At 53.5% G+C, this 20,742-nt stretch overlaps 7 protein-coding genes across 7 annotated transcripts; 2 read left to right on the top strand and 5 right to left on the bottom strand.

Annotated features, from left to right (window-relative positions):
- Positions 1-89: 89 nt before the first annotated feature.
- On the bottom strand, positions 90-997 carry BO95DRAFT_453699 (centromere protein H; the record flags this gene model as incomplete). Its single annotated transcript, XM_025588231.1, has 3 exons — positions 90-459; positions 552-723; positions 820-997. The coding sequence occupies 3 exons, from the start codon at positions 995-997 to the stop codon at positions 90-92; spliced, it is 720 nt and encodes a 239-aa protein (XP_025441540.1).
- A 183-nt stretch (positions 998-1,180) lies between these two features.
- Positions 1,181-6,121, top strand: atg11 (autophagy protein ATG11). The gene is made up of 4 exons (XM_025580650.1): positions 1,181-1,605; positions 1,771-1,882; positions 1,958-5,727; positions 5,780-6,121. Coding segments are annotated over exons 1-4 (3,951 nt in total). The 5' UTR covers positions 1,181-1,537; the 3' UTR covers positions 5,781-6,121.
- Positions 6,122-6,160: 39 nt separating this feature from the next.
- On the bottom strand, positions 6,161-8,013 carry BO95DRAFT_473990 (uncharacterized protein). Its single transcript, XM_025589765.1, has 2 exons — positions 7,953-8,013; positions 6,161-7,854 (listed from the first exon to the last, which is right to left on the bottom strand). Exon 2 carries the CDS (start codon positions 7,650-7,652, stop codon positions 6,462-6,464), a length of 1,191 nt encoding a protein of 396 aa, XP_025441538.1. The 5' UTR covers positions 7,653-7,854; positions 7,953-8,013; the 3' UTR covers positions 6,161-6,461.
- Positions 8,014-8,280: 267 nt separating this feature from the next.
- Positions 8,281-11,074, top strand: BO95DRAFT_473989 (uncharacterized protein; the record flags this gene model as incomplete). The annotated part of the gene is made up of 2 exons (XM_025589764.1): positions 8,281-10,701; positions 10,780-11,074. 2 exons carry the CDS (start codon positions 8,281-8,283, stop codon positions 10,942-10,944), a joined length of 2,586 nt encoding a protein of 861 aa, XP_025441537.1. The 3' UTR covers positions 10,945-11,074.
- A 406-nt stretch (positions 11,075-11,480) lies between these two features.
- BO95DRAFT_390595 (uncharacterized protein) lies at positions 11,481-13,602 on the bottom strand. The gene is made up of 2 exons (XM_025583609.1): positions 12,787-13,602; positions 11,481-12,668 (listed from the first exon to the last, which is right to left on the bottom strand). Exons 1-2 carry the CDS (start codon positions 13,278-13,280, stop codon positions 11,681-11,683), a joined length of 1,482 nt encoding a protein of 493 aa, XP_025441536.1. The 5' UTR covers positions 13,281-13,602; the 3' UTR covers positions 11,481-11,680.
- A 270-nt stretch (positions 13,603-13,872) lies between these two features.
- Positions 13,873-14,752, bottom strand: BO95DRAFT_443462 (uncharacterized protein). The gene is made up of 2 exons (XM_025586668.1): positions 14,341-14,752; positions 13,873-14,264 (listed from the first exon to the last, which is right to left on the bottom strand). The coding sequence occupies exons 1-2, from the start codon at positions 14,546-14,548 to the stop codon at positions 14,035-14,037; spliced, it is 438 nt and encodes a 145-aa protein (XP_025441535.1). The 5' UTR covers positions 14,549-14,752; the 3' UTR covers positions 13,873-14,034.
- Positions 14,753-15,543: 791 nt separating this feature from the next.
- Positions 15,544-20,145, bottom strand: BO95DRAFT_364640 (LipA and NB-ARC domain protein; the record flags this gene model as incomplete). Its single annotated transcript, XM_025582664.1, has 4 exons — positions 15,544-18,688; positions 18,929-19,003; positions 19,110-19,747; positions 19,837-20,145. The coding sequence occupies 4 exons, from the start codon at positions 20,143-20,145 to the stop codon at positions 15,544-15,546; spliced, it is 4,167 nt and encodes a 1,388-aa protein (XP_025441534.1).
- Positions 20,146-20,742: the final 597 nt, after the last annotated feature.

Genomic DNA, 20,742 nt, shown 5'->3' with positions numbered 1-20,742 from the left:
CATCAAGGGTATAATCCTTTCCACCCATAACGCCTGACCCGAGTAAACGCCAGAAAAACCAGTCTACTCTTCTTCGTAGTTATAGTACATTATTCGTCAGACTCATCTAGAACCAGGGCGGTGAGCGTTTCGTCTTCGGCCCAGTTCACTTCGCTCCCAACAACTATAGCGCTGGCGATGCTCTTCATGACCTCCCATCTCGCTTTGCTTCTGCGGTGATCTGCCTCCAATTGCTCTAGCTGTGATTTGAGCTCCGGGTCATCAAGATCCTCCCTCCAGGATTCATCATCCTCTGTGAGGGACAGTAGCTCGCGGACCAGTTCTTGATTTTTCTGGTGGAGCTGTACATTCTCTACCTCCAACCCAGTAAGCTTTTGGAGCGACGCCGTATGCATGGCATTCAAATTCTCATGTACTGTGGACAGCACATCGCGACGGTTGATTAGCCGATGAAGGGCCCTATTGTTTGTTAGCGGAGGCAGGAAGGTCAACACATGGAAGGCTAGGACTGGCGAAGCATAGAAGACCATATCGAAGGGAGAAAAACATACCTTTCAGCTGGAGTGGTGGCCTTCAGATGAACAGCTTTTAGGGCAGGATCAGTCATAAGAACGGTTCCCACAGCCTTCCTTCTGACTGTGTAGGTGGCTCTCGCCTCCAGCAGCTCACGTTCTGCTTTGGCTAGTTCCTCTTCCGCATTGTCACCCGAGAGCAATTCCGTGTCTGTTGAAACATCAATAGACATGAATAGCACAGATAATAAGGAAAGAATCGAAGAAAGGAAGGAGAGAAAGGGACGATTCATGCGTGTATACATACCTTGCTCTAGTAGTGCCTTTTCTAGTTGCTGTTCCTGGATCTTGTGATAGAGCTGCAGGATCAAAGCCTCCTTGTCCGACAACAATACCGTATCGCGTGGGTCATCGGTCGCAAGATTTAACAGGGCCAGTTCACCTGGGCCCAGGTGAGGGAGGGAACGAAGGTTCGCAGAAGTCATGGAATAAGACCTCGTGGCAAGTCAAGTCGGAGAAAAGGCTCTCGTGGGATTTACAGTAGTATACTTGTTCCAAACTTCTTGTTCTCTTTTGCAGCGTTCGTCTCGCTCACCCTTCGAAATTTGGGGGGGGGGGTGGAAAGTCTAGTTGGAGATCGACGAGCGTCCAGATGGTTTAAGGGCGGTGGAGTTCCCGGCCGTGCGGTGGGCGGTCCCGGGGCACCTTGTCAAATGTGTACGGAGTACTGTGTAGAGCTACTCATGTACACCAAGTGAGCTTCTGAGATTATTTGGTTAGCTCCGTTGGTTAGTTATACCATTTCAGGTTGTTATTATGTATGTCTGGCTGCTTTGCTTGACTACCGACAACGGTCAGACGGACTGACAAGGAATTCATTTACTGCTCCGTCTGTCTTCTTTCTCGTCTTCTCCATCTTCTTCCTTCCTTATCTTCTCCCTTCCCGCATTCCTTCCCTTGAACTTCCCCCCCCGAATACGTTCTCGACCAGCTTCTCTCTCCGCTGCTCACCTGGTGAGGAGGTGATGTCTTTGCACATCTACATAGCTCACACTGGTGAGCATTTTCTCGCTGATCCGGTGTCTTTGGCCTCGTAAGTTATCGTCACTGCCGCCTTTTACCCCGGCTTCCTTCCTCATCTCCAACCATCACCGCCTTTTGGATGCTCGACTGTCAGCCTTGGACTTCCAGTCCCTTATGCCGTGGAGTGACTCCGATAATATGACAGTGAGCTGATGCTATCGAAATCATGATTCAGCCCGGATGCACTGCGAACATGGATCACTCGCAACACATCGATTCCCTCCCAAAGGCAGATCTTGATGACTGCCCGGGGAAAGAATGTCAAGGCCCAAACACTTGCCACGGAGGTACGCATACAGTTTCAGCAGCCACAATGGAAAATGAATACTACTTGTACTTGTGTTGATTTTCTTGATCGATAGACCGAGATATTTGTGTATGATAGACGCTATGTCAGCGAGCCAACCACTTTCGAGCTTCCGGAACTGCCTCCACCACAGCCACTGACTCCCGAGAACCCTCCCGATACCTTGACGAACCAGAACGATCTACAAGCATGGAAGTCTCTTTATAGTGCCAGAAAGGACTGGGCCCTGAGTCTCACAGAGCGCTGCGCCACCGTGGATAAACAGATTCATGAACACAATGAGCGCACAGACATCATCAACCGAGCGGCCGGCGTAGCTCTCGAAAACCTCAAGACTCACGTGGGGACCTTGGAGCATCGCTTCCAGGAAGCGCAGACATGGGCGAACGGGTTGTTGAAGGATCAACATGCCGCGTTGGATGGTTGGAGGAAGGCCCTTGCATCGTTGGAAAACATTCCGGCTCGGAAGGATTTCAACTTTCTAGGACGTCCGTCGACGCCCACAAAGCGTGAAGATCAGTTGATGGGAACTCTACGCAACTATGTGGATGTGGGAGAAGTGCAGAGAGCTGGCTCGGAAGCACCGGAGGAGTCGTCGCGTTTTGCACAGGAGGTTAGCAATATTGAGAAAAACGTTGGTACAATCGCAGCAGATACACAACGTCTTGTGGATGATGCTCTCCCTGCCGGCGTTGATGGTGTGGAGGGTCTGCTGCAGGAAGTTGAAACTATCTCTAAGAAGATCCAATCCGACTACGAACATGTCCTGGCTCTATCCAATAATCAAAAGGCGCTGGCGAATATATCTAGACTCGCGCTCAGTCACACGAAAGATCTACTCCCATCGCTGCTGGACATCAGTAGCGAAATCCAGACTGGCCTGGAAGAAGCTGTTCATCGGAATAACGCCGCTATCAAAGCGGCTTCTAGTCATATGCGGCTCATCTCGTCGATCGAGTCCCGGCTGGCTGATGTGCAGACTCAGATCAACAACCTCAATTTTCGAAGCGACGCATTCGACATTATTTACTCCGTGTTCCACATGCCCATGATCTACGGCTCAGTATTGATTGAGGCGGCGCGGCGTCGTGAGTTCAGCGACAAGATGAAAAACGATTCATTGACCCTAGCGGAAGAGATGTCAGTCTTTCGCGAGGAGGAGCAGCGGCGACGGAAGAAGTGGATGAAGAATATGGGGGAGTTTTTATCGACTTCGGACACCTCAACGCCTGGTATTGAAGTCAACCTTCGAGGTCAGGAGTACGAATGGCCAGTTGTCAGCAGAAAGGAGATTGAGTCATACATCGAGGAGCTGAAATCGAAGACTGGCATGGCCCAATTGGTACAGGAACTTAGCCAGCTTTACAAAGAGTTGGATGCCCCTACCCGATCACAGCGCCGCAGATCCAAGGCTTTTAAACAAGGCAGTCTCTTTGATCTCAGTCGAAGCTCCCTCTTGCTGCGCAGCGATGACATGGTTCGGAGCCTGAGAGACGAAAAGGGAAAACTTGAGGAGAGGCTGAAAGGCTCCGAGAGTCGCATCAGGAAGTTGGAAGACCTCCTGCATCGCCAGAGTCACATGAGTCGACCTTCTAGCGGAAACTTCTCCCTAGACTTTCCCAGCTCGCCTGCGTCGCCTCACCCTGATACGTTGTCGAGGCGGTCATCTGTGTCCTCGCGACGGATGTCTTCCAACCAGTCACCCGAGGAAAAAGCGCTCGTTCAGCGTATAGTGCATCTGGAAGCGGAGTTGGCAGCAGAACGGGACACGGTACAGCGGCTGCAGAAGGAAGCGCATGCGGAACGTCAATCGAACACTGATAAAATTCAAGAAGAGCAGTCGACGAAGAAAGATCTAATTGGCAATCTTGAAGCCCGACAGCGTGAATTTGACGATGAGCGAAGATACCTCGAAGGCGAACTAAAACGGCTGAAGATACGTACCGAGGAGGTCGAAGAAGAGCTGGATAGGCATCTGGATAGTCGCGAGCACGAAAAACAGGACACTGATGAGCGTATTCACCAGCTAGAAGTCGAGTTGCAAGAGGCTCACGCTCGCGCCGAAGAGGAATCGCGCAAAGCCACTGAACTATTAAAGCAGATGGAATCTGATAAGGACGTGGCCAATGATCTTGGTCTCCGTTTAACTGAGTTACAGAACATAATTGCAGACAATGAGAAGCTGGAAAAAGAGAACCTTAGCTCTCTACAAGCTGCTTTTATGAATCTATCTCCCGGCGGCTCTGTCCCAGCCAAATCCATGGACATTACCAAGGCAATCGAGGTGCTTTCTGAAGGACTCTCTATCCATGCAAAGAATGCAGAAGAGAATGCTCTGCGGGCCGCAGCAGAGTATAAAGAGCTTGAAGAGCGCCTGAACCAGATGGAGGTGGACACCGAAGAGTTGCGAAAGCGTGCAGACGCACGGGAAGCGGATCTGTCTCGCGTTCGTGAAGAGCTGGCACAAGAAAGATCCAAGCTAGAGATCGTCAATTCTGAGCTGGAAGACGAGCGATCAAAACTCATTGCACTTCAAACCCAGTTTGCCGCCGGTGAAAATGGCTCTGATGCTCTCCGAGAGCGAGTCACGCAGGAAGAACGAAAGCTCACCAACCTCTCTCAACGATTGGCCGAGGTCGAGACCCTAGCTCGCCAGTCGGAAGAAGAGGTCACGACCTGGAGAAAGAAGGTGGAGGCGATATCAGAAGCCGAGCAACGGGCCACGGTACGGTCAGAAACATGCGGGCTTAGATCCCAGCAGCTTTCTAAGCAGCTTTTCGCGCAGGTTGAGAAGCTGGAACGCATGCTCGAGCAACTTGGGTTTACCATTATCCGGCAAGACGGAAACATTGTTGTGCAAAGATCTTCCAAAGTCAATATCATGTCTGTCACGGGTGAAAGTCTTAGCCAGTCCGGAGTGGTCTCTGTGAAGCCAGACGCGAGTCTCCTAACATGGATGCACGCCGAAACCAAAGAGGAAGAGACCGATAGGTTTATGGCTTTCATAGAGTGCTTGTATCAATTTGATGTGGACATTTTTGGCGATGCCGTCGTCAAGCGCGTCAAGGATATTGAGACCCTCGCCCGGAAGTGGCAGAAGGAGGCTCGCGGGTATCGCGACAAATATCACCGGGTGCAAAGTGAAGCTCACGACAAGATTGCGTATCGGTCTTTCAAGGAAGGCGATCTCGCTCTATTCCTGCCGACGAGGAACCAAGCAATTCGGTCTTGGGCGGCGTTCAATGTCGGCGCACCGCACTATTTCCTACGTGAGCAAGACGCGCACAAACTTCAGACTCGAGACTGGCTGCTCGCTCGCATCACCAAGATTGAAGAACGAGTTGTGGACCTCTCCAAATCGCTGAATGGCGCCAATCCTGACCGAAGATCTATTACCGAAGTCAGCGACGGCACTTCCTTCGATGATGAGAATCCTTTCGAACTCTCAGATGGTCTTCGTTGGTACCTTCTCGATGCTACAGAGGAGAAGCCTGGAGCTCCCGCGACGCCAGGCCTTGGGAAGAGCACCGTTGCGCCAGCGCACGTCGACGCCAAGGGCAGCATTCGTCTGAAGCGCACCTCCGCCGGCGGGGATGTCGCCAAGACTCTATCCAAAAGCCTTGATAGTCGGCGGAACAGCTCCAATTCGAAAAAGGCACCCTCGACACCGTCACAGCGCGGCAATGAATCCACCGTAGATCTGGCCCGGCAGGCTGAGGATGATGCACCTGCTGCTGTGGCTGCTAGCTCACGACCACGGGAGGCACCGTCTAATGCCGACGAGGTTCGCCGCAACCCACTCCAGGATCCACAGAGCAGGAGATAGTAAATTCATCTGCGGTGGGTTGGTTGGTTGGGAGCTGACGAAATGCAACAGGGTGCGGGCCAGATCCCCGATACTTCATTCCGTCCACAGCCGCCGTTCATCCCTGGCGCTAGAAGTTCCTCTTCGTCGGTGCGGCTGGAGGATGTCGACGTCTCGTCCATTCATACGCCGGCTAGTCGGCGAACCTCGCGTTATCGTCCCTGGGAGAAGCTGTGGTCTGTCGACTACCGTGTAGAGAGCCATGGTCGCCAATGAGCTGATGCAGCCTAAAAGTCCCAGCTCAGAAACAGCAGGCTGAATCCCTGGAAGGTGGTGACTTCGGAAACATGGAACATACGCATGGATGGCAGATCCGGGCCTGATATGATACCCTACGAAATGGAAATGGCTCACATGTTTGATATCTTGCTTGCTTTTGATTCTTTGCTTTATCTGTCTTGATTAGCCGGCGCAAACTAGACACAGGCACGTTGCTATGGACTCTGATTTGAAACATTTGCACGAAGATGTTCGACTTAAATGAAATAGATTGGGAGCGACAAATGCCCTGTAAGCCGGCATTGCCACGCCTCGCCATGCACCACCGATGCTCCCAATGCCTCAAGCCTTTGAGTAAACAAAGATGGTTTCTCTCCTGCAACATCCGTAAAAACCAGTCTATATTACAACAAGAACGAATAATTATGGTAAAGCCCCAAACGCACGAGAAAAGGACAAAAAATGGGTAGGATAACTAATCTAGTTGTTCCGTGAACTCCTCCATCCCACCCACGTCCTCCCAGAACTTGTCGAAATCCACATCATTCTCCTCGAAAAGCTGCTTGACCTGCTTCATGGCCGACACCTGCCTTTCGGGCGTGAACCCACCGGGTTGAGTGCTCTCGTACTGAATCAGCTCGACCCACCGGTAGAACAGGTCCTCCTTGCCCATTGCGGTCAACTTCTGCTGGAACTCAATGATCTGATCGCGCTGGGCCGATCGGACCGCACCGTCGCTGATCTCTTGCTTCCCTTTGCCTTTCTGGTCCTTCTTCGACGACGACGAGGAGGAGGAGGCAGAAGAGTCTGCATCCGGAACGGAGGTCTGATTCTCATCATCGACCCGCCAGACCAACCAGCCGTGAGCGTCCGTGTTCACCACCACCGCCGTCCGGAACTCTTCCAGCTTGACGGTCTGTTCTTTGCTGTCCGGGGAGCCATGGCCTCCGTCGACCATCTCATGCGCCACGATCATCGCCTCATAGTCCAGATCCCAGTCCTTGTCCACGAGCAGGTAGCCCGTCTTTCGGAGCTTCTCCGGCGTCACGGCCGTGACGATCCGGTCGCGCGTCTCCTCGTCCTCGCGGATCCAGCGGTCGCGCTTCAGGTCCTGCGTCAGCCCGGACTGGCTCCGGCGGACGATAATCTCCCGGTCGCGGAACCCGACGCGGCGGCGCCACTGGACGGGGCCGAAGACGAACCGGATCGGCCAGGGCAGGAGCACGGTGACGAGGAAGTAGTCGAGCAGGACGGTGAAGAACCGGCCCAGCAGGAGGCCGGAGAGATCGCCCCAGCTGAGGGTGGCGGTGTCGACGGAGAGGGCAGTGGTCAGGCCGACCAGCGAGGCGAACATCGCCGGGTAGATGTGGCGCACGGAGTAGACCCGGTAGGCGAGCAGACCGACGATGGCGAGGTTCATGAGCACGGGCACGACGAAGGTCTGCTTCTTCTGGCTGATCGGCGTGCTGTCGATGTGGATGAGGTAGATCTCGCGCGGCGAGAGCGGGGAGAGGAGGGGCAGGAGGCTGGACGGGGCTTTCGTGAACGGAGGCAGAGGCATCGCCGCGGATTGAGAGGCTGGTGTCGATGTACCGGATCCCGATGAGGAGGAGGATGTGGTCGTAGAGCCCTTGGCCTTGGGGCCTCGTCGGGCGGATTTGGCCATGTTGTTTTTTTTGGAATGCTCGTGCTTTCTTTTGCTGAAGGTGGAGGGATACGAGGGTTTGAAGGGGAGTTTAGGACTCTTAAGCCCGGCGCATGCGGATTTCCCGGTCTTGTTCTATAGTTTTCCAAGTGGCTGATGGCGTGGGGGGAGGAGGCGCAAAGGATAAAAGTAGGAAGCTAACACCGGGAGTATGTCGATTCGCCTGACCGGGTCACATGTGGTTAGTTCAAACGCTCTCGGAGTCACTTGTTTCGAGGGAGGAGGGGGGAAGATCATGGAGTGTGATGGGCTCATCCGTACCTGATCAGTAGCCGTGAACCGACGTGGTTTGTTTGACTGGCTTGTTAGGGAAATCAGTGATTTATGAATGATTGAATGTATGAATCGGGGAGAGGAGAAGGAGGAGAAACGGAGATGACGCCCATAGCCCACTAAGCCCGATCGGGGCCGCGGCCGCAACGAACTCCTGGGCGCGAGTCTCGTCGAGTTGCCAATCAATTAATTGCATTCAGTTCGCTCCATACATTCATTCACTGCCCTGTAGCATTCCCTCTGCCTCACGGAGCGCACTGTCCGAAATTCCACTGGCCCGCCCCCGAGGGCATCCGCTTGCCTGTGTTTTGTCACGATGCCTTCCACCCCCGAACGCAGGAGCGACCGGCCCTCGTTGTCGCGTCGCAGCAACCGCCACAATCAACCCACCGACGAGCATCCCTCCCCCTTCGGAAGAGCTCGCCAGGCTCATCTTGCAGACCATTTCGACGCGTCTCTGGGCCTCAGCCCTCCCTACGAATCCAATTCGCCCCGTCGTCGCCGGAACTTCAGCCAAACCAATTCCTTACGAGGTGCATTCGCGTTCGCTTCACGTCTTGACAGTATGCCGGACCGAGAAGCTGCAGCTGCCGACGCATCAGCTGGGTACGGCTCGTATGGACGAAATCGAGATCCCTTCCTTCTGTCGTCTCCGGTATCGAACCCTCCGAACGAGCTCGCGGAAACGTACCGCCAAATCGACGATGCGGGTAGCCTCATTGACGAGGACCCATTGGATGCAGACTTCCAGCTGGCGAGCCTCCGCGGTAACCGTAGTCGCGGGTCGTCGTCGGCGTCGGCGAGGAAGAGGACTGACTGGTTCACCTCCTATAGCCCGGACTTCTTGAACGACGTACCGGACGAATCCTCCCGCCGGAAACAGGTTGATCGTGTCGAGGACGAGCGGCGCTTGAGAAGGGCTACATCCAGTCGCTCACCTGTTCTCAGCAATGCAGGGACTCGAGACGCCTTGACTTCGGAAAACCTTCAGCGACGCGACGAAGAGGGAGAGATCCCGGGAGGGGCAATGGATGTGGAAGACGATGATAACGAGCCCAGGCCTGCGTTCCATCCACCTCAGGACTGGGGATCCAAGGCGAGGTACCGTAGCGACTGGCTGAAGACTATGACGCGACGCGACAACCTCCCGTTGGGTTCCACGGCGGATAGGTCGAAAGACCCCTCACCTCCGAGGGTGAGGGCGGATCGGGACACACAAAGTAATTTGGAACGAGGGACCATGGTCGGAGAACGCTCTACGGGACGATACGACAGGGTCCCTCTCTCTGACGCAGAGAACAAGTTGTCTTCGGAACGGAGAGCCGAGAAAGTGACCGAGGGCGAACGGATCCCCAACACACCAATCACTCTATACCCGAGCTCGACCTTCACCAAACGAAGCCCAACCAAGAGGGACTCACAGGATCTACTCCGGAAATTGTCACGGACTGAGAGCCCCGGGCAACGGAATACCGATGAGTTCAGAACCCCGGAAGCTCAGAAAGTTCAACAAAGGCCACGGATCTACGACAAGACGCCAGTCGTTACTGGTGCTTGGATTGATACTCCGATGACTGAGCGAGTGGACAAGTTTCCCGAAGAACTGTCGCGGGATATCGTGCCGTCGCCGCCGCAGAATCACCGATACGCGTCATCTTTCCTGCCTCGAGAGTCCAGAATTAGCGAGGTGTCAGAGCCATCTGAGTCGGAGGCTCTAATTAAGACAGACAATGAAGACAGAGAACAAAAGCGACAAGAGCCTGCTTTTGTCAAGAAAGAACCCGTGGTAGAGAACAAACCAAAGGAAGACAAGACAGAAAAAGATATTGAAAAGGTTAGCAAAGAAGGCCAAGAAGAAGAACCGAAGAAGGGAAAGCAACCAGGAGAGCAATCGAAGGCAAGTCAGAAGGCCAAGCGAAGGAACAAAAAACCGTTGGTCAAGCCAGACCTGCCTAAGAGCGCACTTGAAACGGTATTACAGGACTTTAAAGCTCACAAGAACATACTCGACGTGGGCGACGATACGATCGAGTCCCTTCAAGGACTTCTTGAGGGAAAGCCGAGTGAAAATGCTACTGCGGAAGAGGAGGATGCTGCGTACGAGAAGGCTATTTTGAAGAAACTTGAGCTTGCAGGCTCCGGAGATAACGAGACCGTGGATCTAGATCGCCTGAACGAGAAGCTGAAGTCGCTGGCGGAGAACATACAAAAGGTGAAATCGGGATTGAAGAGCCTTGAGGAACAAGCCTCGCGCGACGCCGGTGTCTTGACCGCACCCTCAGCCAAGGGTTCACAATCTTCACGAGCAACCATCTGCGCGAAGTGCCAGGCGGAGACTGAAGGTCGGGTTTACACCATCATCTCCTTTCCTCGGCTCTGGAAACGCGATCCCATCTCCCGACGCGTCCGTCCCACCGGCCTCGGATGGTGCCTCCTCATATTCTTGGCCTGGTTATACTCCGAAACCACCATGTGCGACTACTACTGCCACCCCATCATCGCGAACGTCTGCGAGGGCAACTGTCTCCGGCACGATGCACCTCAATTCCCCTATGTGATTCCGACAATGCTTTGGCGCTGGCTGAATCTCTCGTCCATACTCGCACCGGTCTGGGCCATTCTTATTGCCACAGTCAGATTCGTCGCCCTCTCCCTCGGCCTCTGGGACGGTTTCGTCGCGGAGCCCCCCCGGCCTCTGAACCTGTCGGGCGAGATCCGCATCCACGGAACCCGCGTTGTAAGTCTCGCACAATCCACAGCAGCAGCAAGCCGTGGTGGTGGTGGTGGTGGCGGTGGCTTCTTCTCGCCGTCGAAGTTGTGGGCCGGAAGAGACGACGAGCGACCGGTGGTTCCCGAAGCCGTTCCGGAATTAGACTTGAATGGGGGTGGGCGCAACCCCAGCCAGAGTCATGGAGGAGGCCATGCTGGATCTGGTTCCTGGGACGACGACGGGTCCATGGATGATGATGAGATGATTTAGTTCAGTTACAAGCAGGTTACCCTTAGGTCATATAGCTTTCGTGAGGAGATCCATTATTCGACGTCACATTACTTCCCAGTGCATGGTGTTCTGGGGGCCGGAATATGATTCATGACTTGGTATCGAAAGGGAGGAAGGAAGCTCTACCAGTCTATTAGCCTTTATTTTTTTGATCGCTACTACCTACTTGAGCATCGTTTCGGCCTGAACTTTCTTCTCTGCATTGCTTTGCATCATAGTTGAGTTGGTCAGGGTTTAATCCGGCGGCCGCTTTTTGTTTACATGAGTATGTGTAGGATTGAATCCCGAGGCGCCATGCCATGCCGGTACAGCTCTTATCTAAGGTTATCGTGGATCTGCGCGAACCCGTGTTTACTTTCCCCTTTCCGGTAGTACGTACTAAATTAGTCGGAGACTAGATACTAGTACGGACACACTAAGATCCTTCGTGCATAGAGCAACTATTTCATCTGGGCGGAATACATTCAATCGTGTTCATTATGCTAAGCGCAAATAGTCTAACAGGGTATTGAACCATGAACAACATTAACAAATCGAGTAACACGCCAAGCGAAAGAGGTCAAACCTAAACTGTCACATCATCCACAAGATCAATTGGGAAGAATTGAGAACACCTTAGAGGGGTGGGGATATGGAGAATGGAGAAAGAGGTAAGGGAGAGAACCTTAAAGGTTGTTGTGTATATGGATGGTGTGTCCGGGCGGGAAAGGAAAAATCACAACTTGGCCTTGTCCGCCCACTCCCTCTGCAACTCCCTCTCGCCGTCCAACCGCCACTGCGCATTCACGCGCAAACGCTCCTCGACCTCTTCGTCCGAGAGCGTGACTGCCTTCTCCACGGGGATCGCCTTCTCGGAGAGCAACTTATACCCGATGAATGTAACCTCGCCGCTCTTCGCCTTCACTTCCTTCCCCTTATGGAACACCGCATCGCGACAGAATCGCGCCATGCCATCGTAGAACCGCCGACCTGAGGGCGCGTCCAGCATCACCAGCCCGAAACAGTGCGGCATGCCCTCGAACTGCTCAACGAGGATGGGGGCGCCGGCGCGGTGCATCTTGCGGGCAAGCACGAGCGCCTCGTCTGTGAGACCTTCCTCGCCGATGGAGAGAAGCACAGGCGGGGCGTCGGCCCAGAGCTCCGCGTCGCCGGCGATCGGAGAGACGAGCGGGTGCAGGAGGGAGGATGCGTTTACGTACAGGTCCACGCGCGGAGGCTTCACGGGCCAGATGTCGTCGGCGGGGACCACCAGGGGCCGGAAGAACGGGTCTGTGGCGGGCGAAGATGTCGGCGCATCCAGGTAGTCGTAGATCGCATTATGGGCCACCGAGGGCATCGACCGGGTCATGTCACACCAGGGGGAGGAGGTGGCGACGCCTGCGGGGAGGGCGATGGGGATGTCGCGGCCGTGGAAGCGGATGGTGGGTTGAATGCGGCGGAGAGTCAGCAAGAGTTGAGTGAGGACGAGGGAGAGATTGCCCCCCGCGGAGTCGCCGGCCAGGATGATCTTGTTGGCAGGGATAGGGTCATGGAGGGAGCCCGGGGGTGGGGAGATGAGGGAGAGGTAGGCGACGAGGGCGTCGGTCAGGGCGGCAGGGAAGGGGTGCTGGGGGGCGAGACGGTAGCGCACGGAGAGGACGGGGGCCCCAGTGCGTTTGGAGAGTTGCGCAACGGTGGGACGGTGCGTGCAGGGATCCATAAGGCTGGAATTGAGCGGTGAGTTTTGGTGAGTTTTGTGCAAGATGACACGATTGATCCTTCAGTGGTCATGGAGAGAGAGAGTGTGTGGAAGAGAGAGAGAAAAAGACAGGGAGAACTCACAAGTAAATCCCCCCATGGAAGTAGAGAATGACCATGTCTTCCTTCGATTCCTTCTTCAACTCCTCATACTTGGCCTCCTCAGAGATGTCGGGCTGCGGGGCGTTCTTGTTCACGCCACTGCGATAGCCTGTCCATTCTGCTTCGACCGGTGCCACTCCAGGCAGATCGTAGGTCTCATCGCCCGTTCTGAGGGCTTCAATGGCTTTCACGACTGCGTCCTGGACGTCGATCTCCGGCTGCGGAAACGTCACCTTGGACACCCACATGGGACCCTTGATGCCCGGGTCGCGGATGCTGGCTTTCTGCTGCTCGGAAATGGAGGCACTGAAGCTGAGGAGCGAGCGAATGATGGCGACAGTCAACTCGGTGCGGAGATCCTGCTTGCCCTTGACCGGGGAGAGGCGAATGGCATGGAGGAAGATGACTTTGAGTACGAGGGGGATGCGCACAAGGATGGCCTTGAGCACACTGAGGGGGTTATCGAAATTCCTCATTGTGTTGTTTCAGACCAGGAAAGACGATGTGGAAATGAATGGAAGGTGAAGAGGACAGGATAAGGAGGGGAAACCACCACAACAGGGAAACATCGAGAAGGAGAGAAAAAAAGTAGAAGAAAAGAAAAGAGAGGTAGGTAGCAGGAAGCATCAGCCGAGTGGGGAAGGGGCGATAAGGGGAACAGAGGCAAAAAAAACATGCCTCGGTTCATGATCGGAGGGGCAGGGACAGTTGGATAACAAATCATGGATCAAGGTTTAGTTATGCACAATACATCTGGCCCCTGAACCAGATACAAGTAAATATTTGGTTGGCGTCATCAGAACCGACGACCTGAAAGCCTTCTAGTAACTGCCTTATCGTTATAACCTATAACTTATGTTGTGAGTACCTGTACGTACACTCATAAACTCCCTCACATGGCACAGGAATTAAAGTTCTGCAAGACCCCGAAAACTCCTTATTTTTAGAATGTTGGATCCGATCCTTCTGGCGATAGAGCCATGCGGCCTTACGTCATCGCCGAGCCACTAACCACCTCCACAACTACTCTATCATCAAAGTCATAAAAATTATATGAAGAAATCTTTCCTTTGTTTCATTAGAATAATAATAATACAATCACAAGGCCCACAATCACAAGGCCCATGATAGCTAGCATATCGTCATCACATCATCCAGTGAAAGTGGTTGTCAAGGAACAAGTAAAAAGAAAACCACGCGCAATAAAATCAAAAGATGATGCTTGCTCATCTAGAACCGACCAGCAGTTTCCTTAGCCTTGCCCTTGGCTTCACCCAGGAGCTCGTCCGTCTTTCCCTTGGCCTGGCCAGCAGCACCCTTGGCCTGACCCAAAGCCTCCTCGGCCTTACCCTTGCTCTTGCCGGCCAACTCAGCCGCATCACCCTGCAGTTCGCCGGTCTTGGCCTGAGCCTGGCCCGAGGCAGCGCCCACGGTACCCTTGAGCTTCTCGGCGGCGGTCTCTGTTGGGGGTTTCAATCGGGTTAGCATAGACCCTCCGGGAGGGGAGGAGAAAGGGAGAGGCTTGGGATAACGTACCTCCGACCTCAATACCCTTCACCGCAGCATCGGAAACAGTGCGGTCGGCGGCCTTGAGAGTGTCCTTGGCGGATTCAACGGGACCCTTGTTCAGGCAGGCGCTGGAGGAGAGAGCGCGAGTGGCGCCGATGGAGATGGAGGGAGCAGTGGGCTTGAGAGCCGCGGAGGCGGTGCGAGCGACAGGGGCGATGCGAGCGATGAAAGACATGGTGGGATATTGTATAAGATGTACGTTGAGATGTATGTATAGAGTAGTAGTAGTGGTGGTAGTAATGGTAGTAGTTGTAACAATTGAAGATGGTTCTTGAGACTGAGGATCAGATGTGAATGTACGGAGTAGTTGTCAGTGTAGTCCAGGAAGCATGCTGGCAACCAGAGTCTTATAAGCTTGAGGCATGGCAGTTGAACGACGTCATCCTGGACAGCTTGGCTTGGCTTGCTTCTCTTCTCTTATGTCGCTCTTACGTCGATGCCCGCCCGCCACCTCTCGTACTCCCTCTCTTTTGGGCTTAGCCCATTTCCCCAGTGGGTCCCCCGCAAATCTACCGCCCGGTCTGGTCCCCGGCAGAATTTGCTCTTGCTTGTACGTACTGTAAGTTTTTGTTAGAGAACTACTTATAAAAGAACACTACTTTAATCAGCCCTAAGTGCCAGAGCTTGGCTCTATCTCTGATGTGGTCTAATCAAGTGCATGCTTCCTCGCTGTACATTTCAGCACTGTAGATAGCGTAACTTATGTGCACAAAGTGCTTTCTGCCTTGTATATCTCGGATCCAGAAGGCGGTGTAGCTGCGATGTTCCCGTTTCCCCGCACCTTTCTTCCTTTACGCCTTCTTTCATTCTTCTTTCCCCCACACACAAATCATCTCTGAAGCCGGTAAAACTGTGAAACCGTGTGTATCTGCGTCAAATCAACTACACCTTATTATTTGCTTCGTGTGGCATTGCTCTATTGATGATACAGTCTCAAACAAAACTGGTCATCGGTGCCCGGAAAATGATGAAAATAAATCAACAAGCCAAATATCCACAGACGCGTTACTCCGCCCACATGCGGGGATAATACATGTCAACACCGAGCCCTCCATTTCCCCCCCCTACCTGCTATGCTGTTTTCACGCAATATAACTCCGACAAACCTGACGCCAAATAACTGAGAGTACTTCTCGTTGTTGCTTATTCGATCTTGGTCCCGTTTCTGGGTTATTCTTGTCGTGGAGGAGAGCTCCCACTCCGGGCTCGCCCGCCGCGCGGCTCCGCCATCGGTATGGTGAACTCGTGTGAGAGTAGAGGTCCGGAGAGGTTTGGGTGGTAAGTTGCAGGGTACCCAGGCAAGAGTTGCCCTGCTGCCGCTGCATACTGCACTGGCCCACCAAACTGTGGTCTGCTGTCAACATTCATATGCGGCCACACAGGCTCGAAGGGGACGGGACCCTCTAGAGGCTCCAAAGTCCGGAGATGTGCCGCTGCCGCTGCGTACGAAAGCTCTGCCTGAAATTTACTTGGCCTTGGCGGTGGTGCCAGCTTCGGGATTGGTGGAATGATGTTTACTGGGGCCCATCTATTGGGATAAGGGACTGGGTCGGTGGCCCAGGACTGTTGTGACTTCGCGGACATATCACGAGACATCGGCTCTGGGGCCGGCTCGGACGTGTATCCAGCGTGCACGTCTGAAAACGGTGGTGATGTTCCGGGCATGATCGCAGACGGATGGGAAACTGGGCCTGTTGATGTCGATGGTGTGGTGCTCAGTCGACGTGCTGCTGATATATCGATGTTACCCTCATATGGCAGGCCTGGCGCGAGATATGTCATAGAAGGTGTGCTTGCTGACATATCGCCCACTGGAGACCCAATACCACTGAAGGACGTGCCCAGAGGCGCTCTATATCGACTAGCCGTCACCCCGAGTTCCAAAGCATTCAATTGATGGCTTAAATACGCCGGATCAGGCTCACTATATGCCGAAGAAGTCATTGGAAGCTTCGAAGACATAACGTTGCTCGAACGGTTGAAAAGTGATTCTTCAGAAGATTTATCCTGCAGACCCTGCAACATTGGCCGGCTTCTACTAGGAATCGAGGATGACCGTGGCTTTTCAGTGATATGTTGCGCCTGTCTGGCTGCAATCGTGGCGTAGCTGGGCGAATCATTTTCTTTCGACAAGCTCTTTGTGAAATCGCCTGGAGCACTTGCAAACTGCCTGCCGTTCATCTGGGGGCGCGTGACTTTTGTGACCGCCGTCAACGCCTCCGACGCCGAGGTCCGAGAGCTGCTCCGGTCTTGGTCTCCAGGCTTGCCCGATATGCCCTCTACGGGGAAGACCTTGAGAACAGGCGCCGCAGGCTGAGAGCCACGAATGCGATGCGGTAGGCCAGGCCGTTTAGGCTTGTTAACAGCAGGCTTTGAGGGCTTCGAAGATTTCTTGACAAGATGCCAGCCTCGGTCATCCGACGTATTCGTACTAGATACCACTTCGGCTGAATTGGACTCCGGCCTCTCGCTTGCTTCACCCGTTTGCGAGATCAGAGGAGCGCTGCCCGCCTGATCCTGGTTGGAATGACGAAATATGTGCGGGAGGAAAGGCTTCAGATTGAATCTTTGCGGGCGCGGAGCGGCTTCCTGCGGAGACTCCACTTGGGGCGATGTCGGTTCAAGCCAAGCAGGCAAGTCTTCAGCGGCGGACTCGGGCACCGATGAAGAAGAGCTACTTGATCGATCAAAGACCGAGCGTTGGTTATAGATCGAACCAGACCTTGGTGAAATCCGATCTATCTCCCTGGAAATACTCCTCTTCAATATCCTCATGTCTTCCCGCGCCTGACGGACCGCAGCTGCCTCCCGGGCAGATCGTCTTGGGAAGTGCTCGAGCACCTTTGACACATGAGTCTCGAACTCGCGGTAATCTTTGACAAGTCCGTAGCCGCCAGTTTCGTTTCTTGTTTGGACTTTCGTGTACGAGGTGCTGAGTACGTCGCATACCACGACAAGCCATGAATCATACAATCCAGTCTCCGGAGCGTCTGGGTTTGTGGCGGCGGCTTTCCTCCGCTCTTCTTCATCCATCATCTTCAGCTCGTCACGGCAGAACCCCTGAACGACACTATGGATCTTCAAGACGTCAATCGTTCCTGCATTCTGCAATATTGAAGAGAAGAAGGCTTCCTGACTGCTTTCTGTTTGCGACTCAGAGAGGTCCGGTACCACAAACTTTTGTTCCAGCACATTGTCTCTCTCTGCCTGGGGCGACAGAGCTGTGGGGTGCAGCGGGTACGAGTCAGATACTCGTTCAATGAGGCCATACCGGATCAAGATTCCAATCGTCGTGTCAAGATCCCCCGTTTCTCCGCTTCTGCTCTGGGTGATGACTCCAGCCCTCTGCTTTATACGTGTTGAGAGACCCAAGGTCAAGAGACCAACCGGGATATGGTGACTAAAGAACGAAAGCATGTTAACCAGGTTGAGTGCCGTCCAATGCCCCAGACACATTAGGTCGTGCATGATGCTTAGAAACGGTTCCGCCAGCTTTTCGTCTGTCAAATGTGAATTGATGTGATAACGCTCAATTGGCTTCGACGTGGCGCTAAGCCTGTGGCCAATCGCATGTATAGCGAGTGGCAGGCACTCATAGTGAGTTACCAGTTCCGTGGCTTTCCTGATCTGGCCTGCGGTTGGTTTTCTGATACCGAGGTCTTCAAAAAGCAGCTTGCATGCGTTCTCCGGCTCGAGTGGCTTCACCTGAAGGCAATATGGCTCGTACAAACGTTGTTTCCTCTTCAGGGTTTTATCCACGGAGGTGTAGATGATACTGCAGTTCTTGTTGAACGGGAGGAACTGCTTGAAGTTGTTGATATCATGCTCGTGCGCAAAGCTGATTCCGTCGAACACAATGAGCCACCCTTCCCGGTTCTGCAGCCATGTCCTCACCGAGTCTACATACTTGCGAGATGGGTTGGTGTCGGGGTACCGAAATTCCTGCCCATCCGTCAGTGCAGCCGCTTGAGCCATATCCCAGAAACACTTGTAGGTTGATTCAAGTGACTTGGCATCGACCCAGAAAATTCCCGCTGGGTAGATGTCTCGATGAGTGCACACGTATTGTCGTGCAAGGTGTGACTTGCCAGTCCCTGGTCCTCCACAAATCAAGACGGCCATTAGACGCTCCGCTCTTTTCTTGGCTTTGAACAAACGCGCATTCAACACTTCAAGCTCTTTCTTCATGCCTACAAATGTTGCATTTGGATGGAAACCGGGTGGGACCACAAACAGCGGATCTGCCCGTAGCGATCGTGACATAGGCAGTTCGGTGCTCTCTGCCATCGCCATTTCCGATACAACCGAGCGTCTTCTCTCAGAAGGGAGTACCATTAATTCAGAGTTACCTGAGACATAGTCAGCATTATCGACTGACAATGTGTCCATGGCAAAAAGAGGCAACTAGAATACATGGAGCGGAGAAACAGACGAAAGTATTGAGACGACGAAGAAGACAATTACCGCCCCTCCACGAATTCCCTCAGCACGATGCGCCGCCTAGAAATGCTTGCTATATGGGAATGAAGGTTCCGGGGGCTCTTCGACCTCGTACTGATTCCAGGTGATTGGAGAATGGGGACCAGGAAGCATGTGTGGCCTACCAATTGTGCGAAGGTCCGGGGCGCTTCTTCCCAGTTGCTCCGTGTCAACTATCCGTACATCGTCAGCTCTTGGCGGCCGCTTGGGTAAGAACGAAGTGAAAGAGTTACGCGAAGGCAATCGACCGAGATCACATACCATTTCCAAACATCTCCCGGGCTATGGTCTCTTTCATGAGCCGGCGCGCTTTTCCCTCTTCGATCCAGCGTTCATGTATAGTCGCTGGGGCGTCACGCGAATATCGCAAGAGAGCCTCTGCCACAGCCTCATATCCAGGAGAGCCCTCATCGTCAAATTTGCACATATGGCTATGATCAGCTTCGATGCCCATCCGTTCGACACCTTCCATGTAAGGCGCTGCAGAGCTCTCGTCGACGATCAGCTCGCGAGTGCCCTTGACGTCACTGGACAAGGTTTCATGAAAGAAGTAGATGTGGAAGCGACTAGTGATATCAGCGAAGAGGCTGTTGATGTTTTGAAGAGTCTCGTTGTTTGTCTTGAGGGCTTTAACCAAGTGAGGCGAAGATTCCATGAACTTCTTCGGCATTACAGCACTACAGATGTTCTGCAAAAGCGCGCCCCACTTTGCGACGTCGGATCCGTTGTGGGGAGTTCCGAGAAACAGGATGCCGTACGTGGAAACGTATATGGACCTGAGATGCTGGATCTTCTCGTTGTTCACGCTCCGGCAGTATATCAGGGTGCGCTTGACGACTAGGCCGCCCAGCGAGTGGCAAACGAAAATTATTGGCCTTTCTGAACAATTCCGCAGCTGAACGAGGTCAATACCTATACCCTGGGACAAAATCCGACTTCCGCGCGAGTCAGACGAAGGAGCGGAGGAGGGGGGATATTACTCACATTTCGGTTCGCGGCCAAGCCCGAGGCCAACGTTTCTGCATGATTATGAAGACGGTCTTTCGAGGCGCCGTCGGTGAAAGCCGTGACGTTGGCGTTGTATCCGTACGTTAGGATGCGAACGCGACTAGGACCGAGGACTTCAGGAAGGAGATCGGCGGGCCAAAAGGTGCCATTGTTCTTGGAAGCCCAGGTGTTGTAAGCATGGCCGTTGAGGCCGTGCACGAAGACAATATCAACGAGGGGCGGTTCCTCAGAACGGTAAACCTCGCTGAGACCGATCTCCTTCACCCGAGCGGGAAGGCCGGCCATGGGTTAGGGTGTGGGTGAGATAGTCGAAACGTCAAGATTCCTTGGACGTTTGACGATATCTCGAATGCCTGTAAGGGGAAGAAAGCGAAGGTAGGATGTCTGATACAAAGGTCAGTATTGAGCGGGCGTATGTGGTAGTGGAGAACGAAGAAGAAGAAGAAGAAGAAGAAGAAGAAGAAGAAGAAGAAGAAGAAGAAGAAGAGAGAGAGAGAGAGGTTTGTGTGTGTGTGTGGTGGGGGAACAATAAGTTATTTATGCGCTGAGGAGGAAGGAGCATGAGAAAGGCGGATGACTTGCCCGGCCCCCGGGGTGGCAGTTGGTGCCAAATGCAGAACAAGACCCCTACAAATCTCCACCTCAGGGCAATCAGACTTCCTAATCTTGCTGTGCTAATCTTGCTGAGGTTGAGACAATCTTAAACAGGTCAACTAAATAAACATGGCGCTTGACAGGTCTTCAATTGTTGCTGTTATGTTAGAAGTAGTAGTTACAGTACAGAACGATGGATGGGTGAAACGGGGACTTTCCACGGGAAAAGACCACAATTCCTGAGAGACAAGTGATGATAGGTCAGTCATTGTCTGATATAACAGGGTC

Source organism: Aspergillus brunneoviolaceus (genome assembly GCF_003184695.1).
Source record: "Aspergillus brunneoviolaceus CBS 621.78 unplaced genomic scaffold BO95scaffold_39, whole genome shotgun sequence".
NCBI classification, from domain to species: domain Eukaryota; kingdom Fungi; phylum Ascomycota; class Eurotiomycetes; order Eurotiales; family Aspergillaceae; genus Aspergillus; species Aspergillus brunneoviolaceus.
Note: the sequence above shows the minus strand (reverse complement) of the source record. Positions and strands in the feature narration are given on the sequence as shown.

Excerpts from the sequence above, each read along its gene's own strand:
- BO95DRAFT_390595 (XM_025583609.1), bottom strand. The coding sequence starts at position 13,280 with ATGAGGAATTTCGATAACCCCCTCAGTGTGCTCAAGGCCATCCTTGTG. Across the intron at positions 12,669-12,786 it reads TTCCATGGGGGGATTTACTT|CCTTATGGATCCCTGCACGC; the intron begins GTGAGTTCTCCC and ends GCTCAATTCCAG.
- BO95DRAFT_443462 (XM_025586668.1), bottom strand. The coding sequence starts at position 14,548 with ATGTCTTTCATCGCTCGCATCGCCCCTGTCGCTCGCACCGCCTCCGCG. Across the intron at positions 14,265-14,340 it reads GAAGGGTATTGAGGTCGGAG|AGACCGCCGCCGAGAAGCTC; the intron begins GTACGTTATCCC and ends AACCCCCAACAG.
- BO95DRAFT_473990 (XM_025589765.1), bottom strand. The coding sequence starts at position 7,652 with ATGGCCAAATCCGCCCGACGAGGCCCCAAGGCCAAGGGCTCTACGACC.
- atg11 (XM_025580650.1), top strand. The coding sequence starts at position 1,538 with ATGTCTTTGCACATCTACATAGCTCACACTGGTGAGCATTTTCTCGCT. Across the intron at positions 1,606-1,770 it reads GATCCGGTGTCTTTGGCCTC|CCCGGATGCACTGCGAACAT; the intron begins GTAAGTTATCGT and ends ATCATGATTCAG. Across the intron at positions 1,883-1,957 it reads CCCAAACACTTGCCACGGAG|ACCGAGATATTTGTGTATGA; the intron begins GTACGCATACAG and ends CTTGATCGATAG.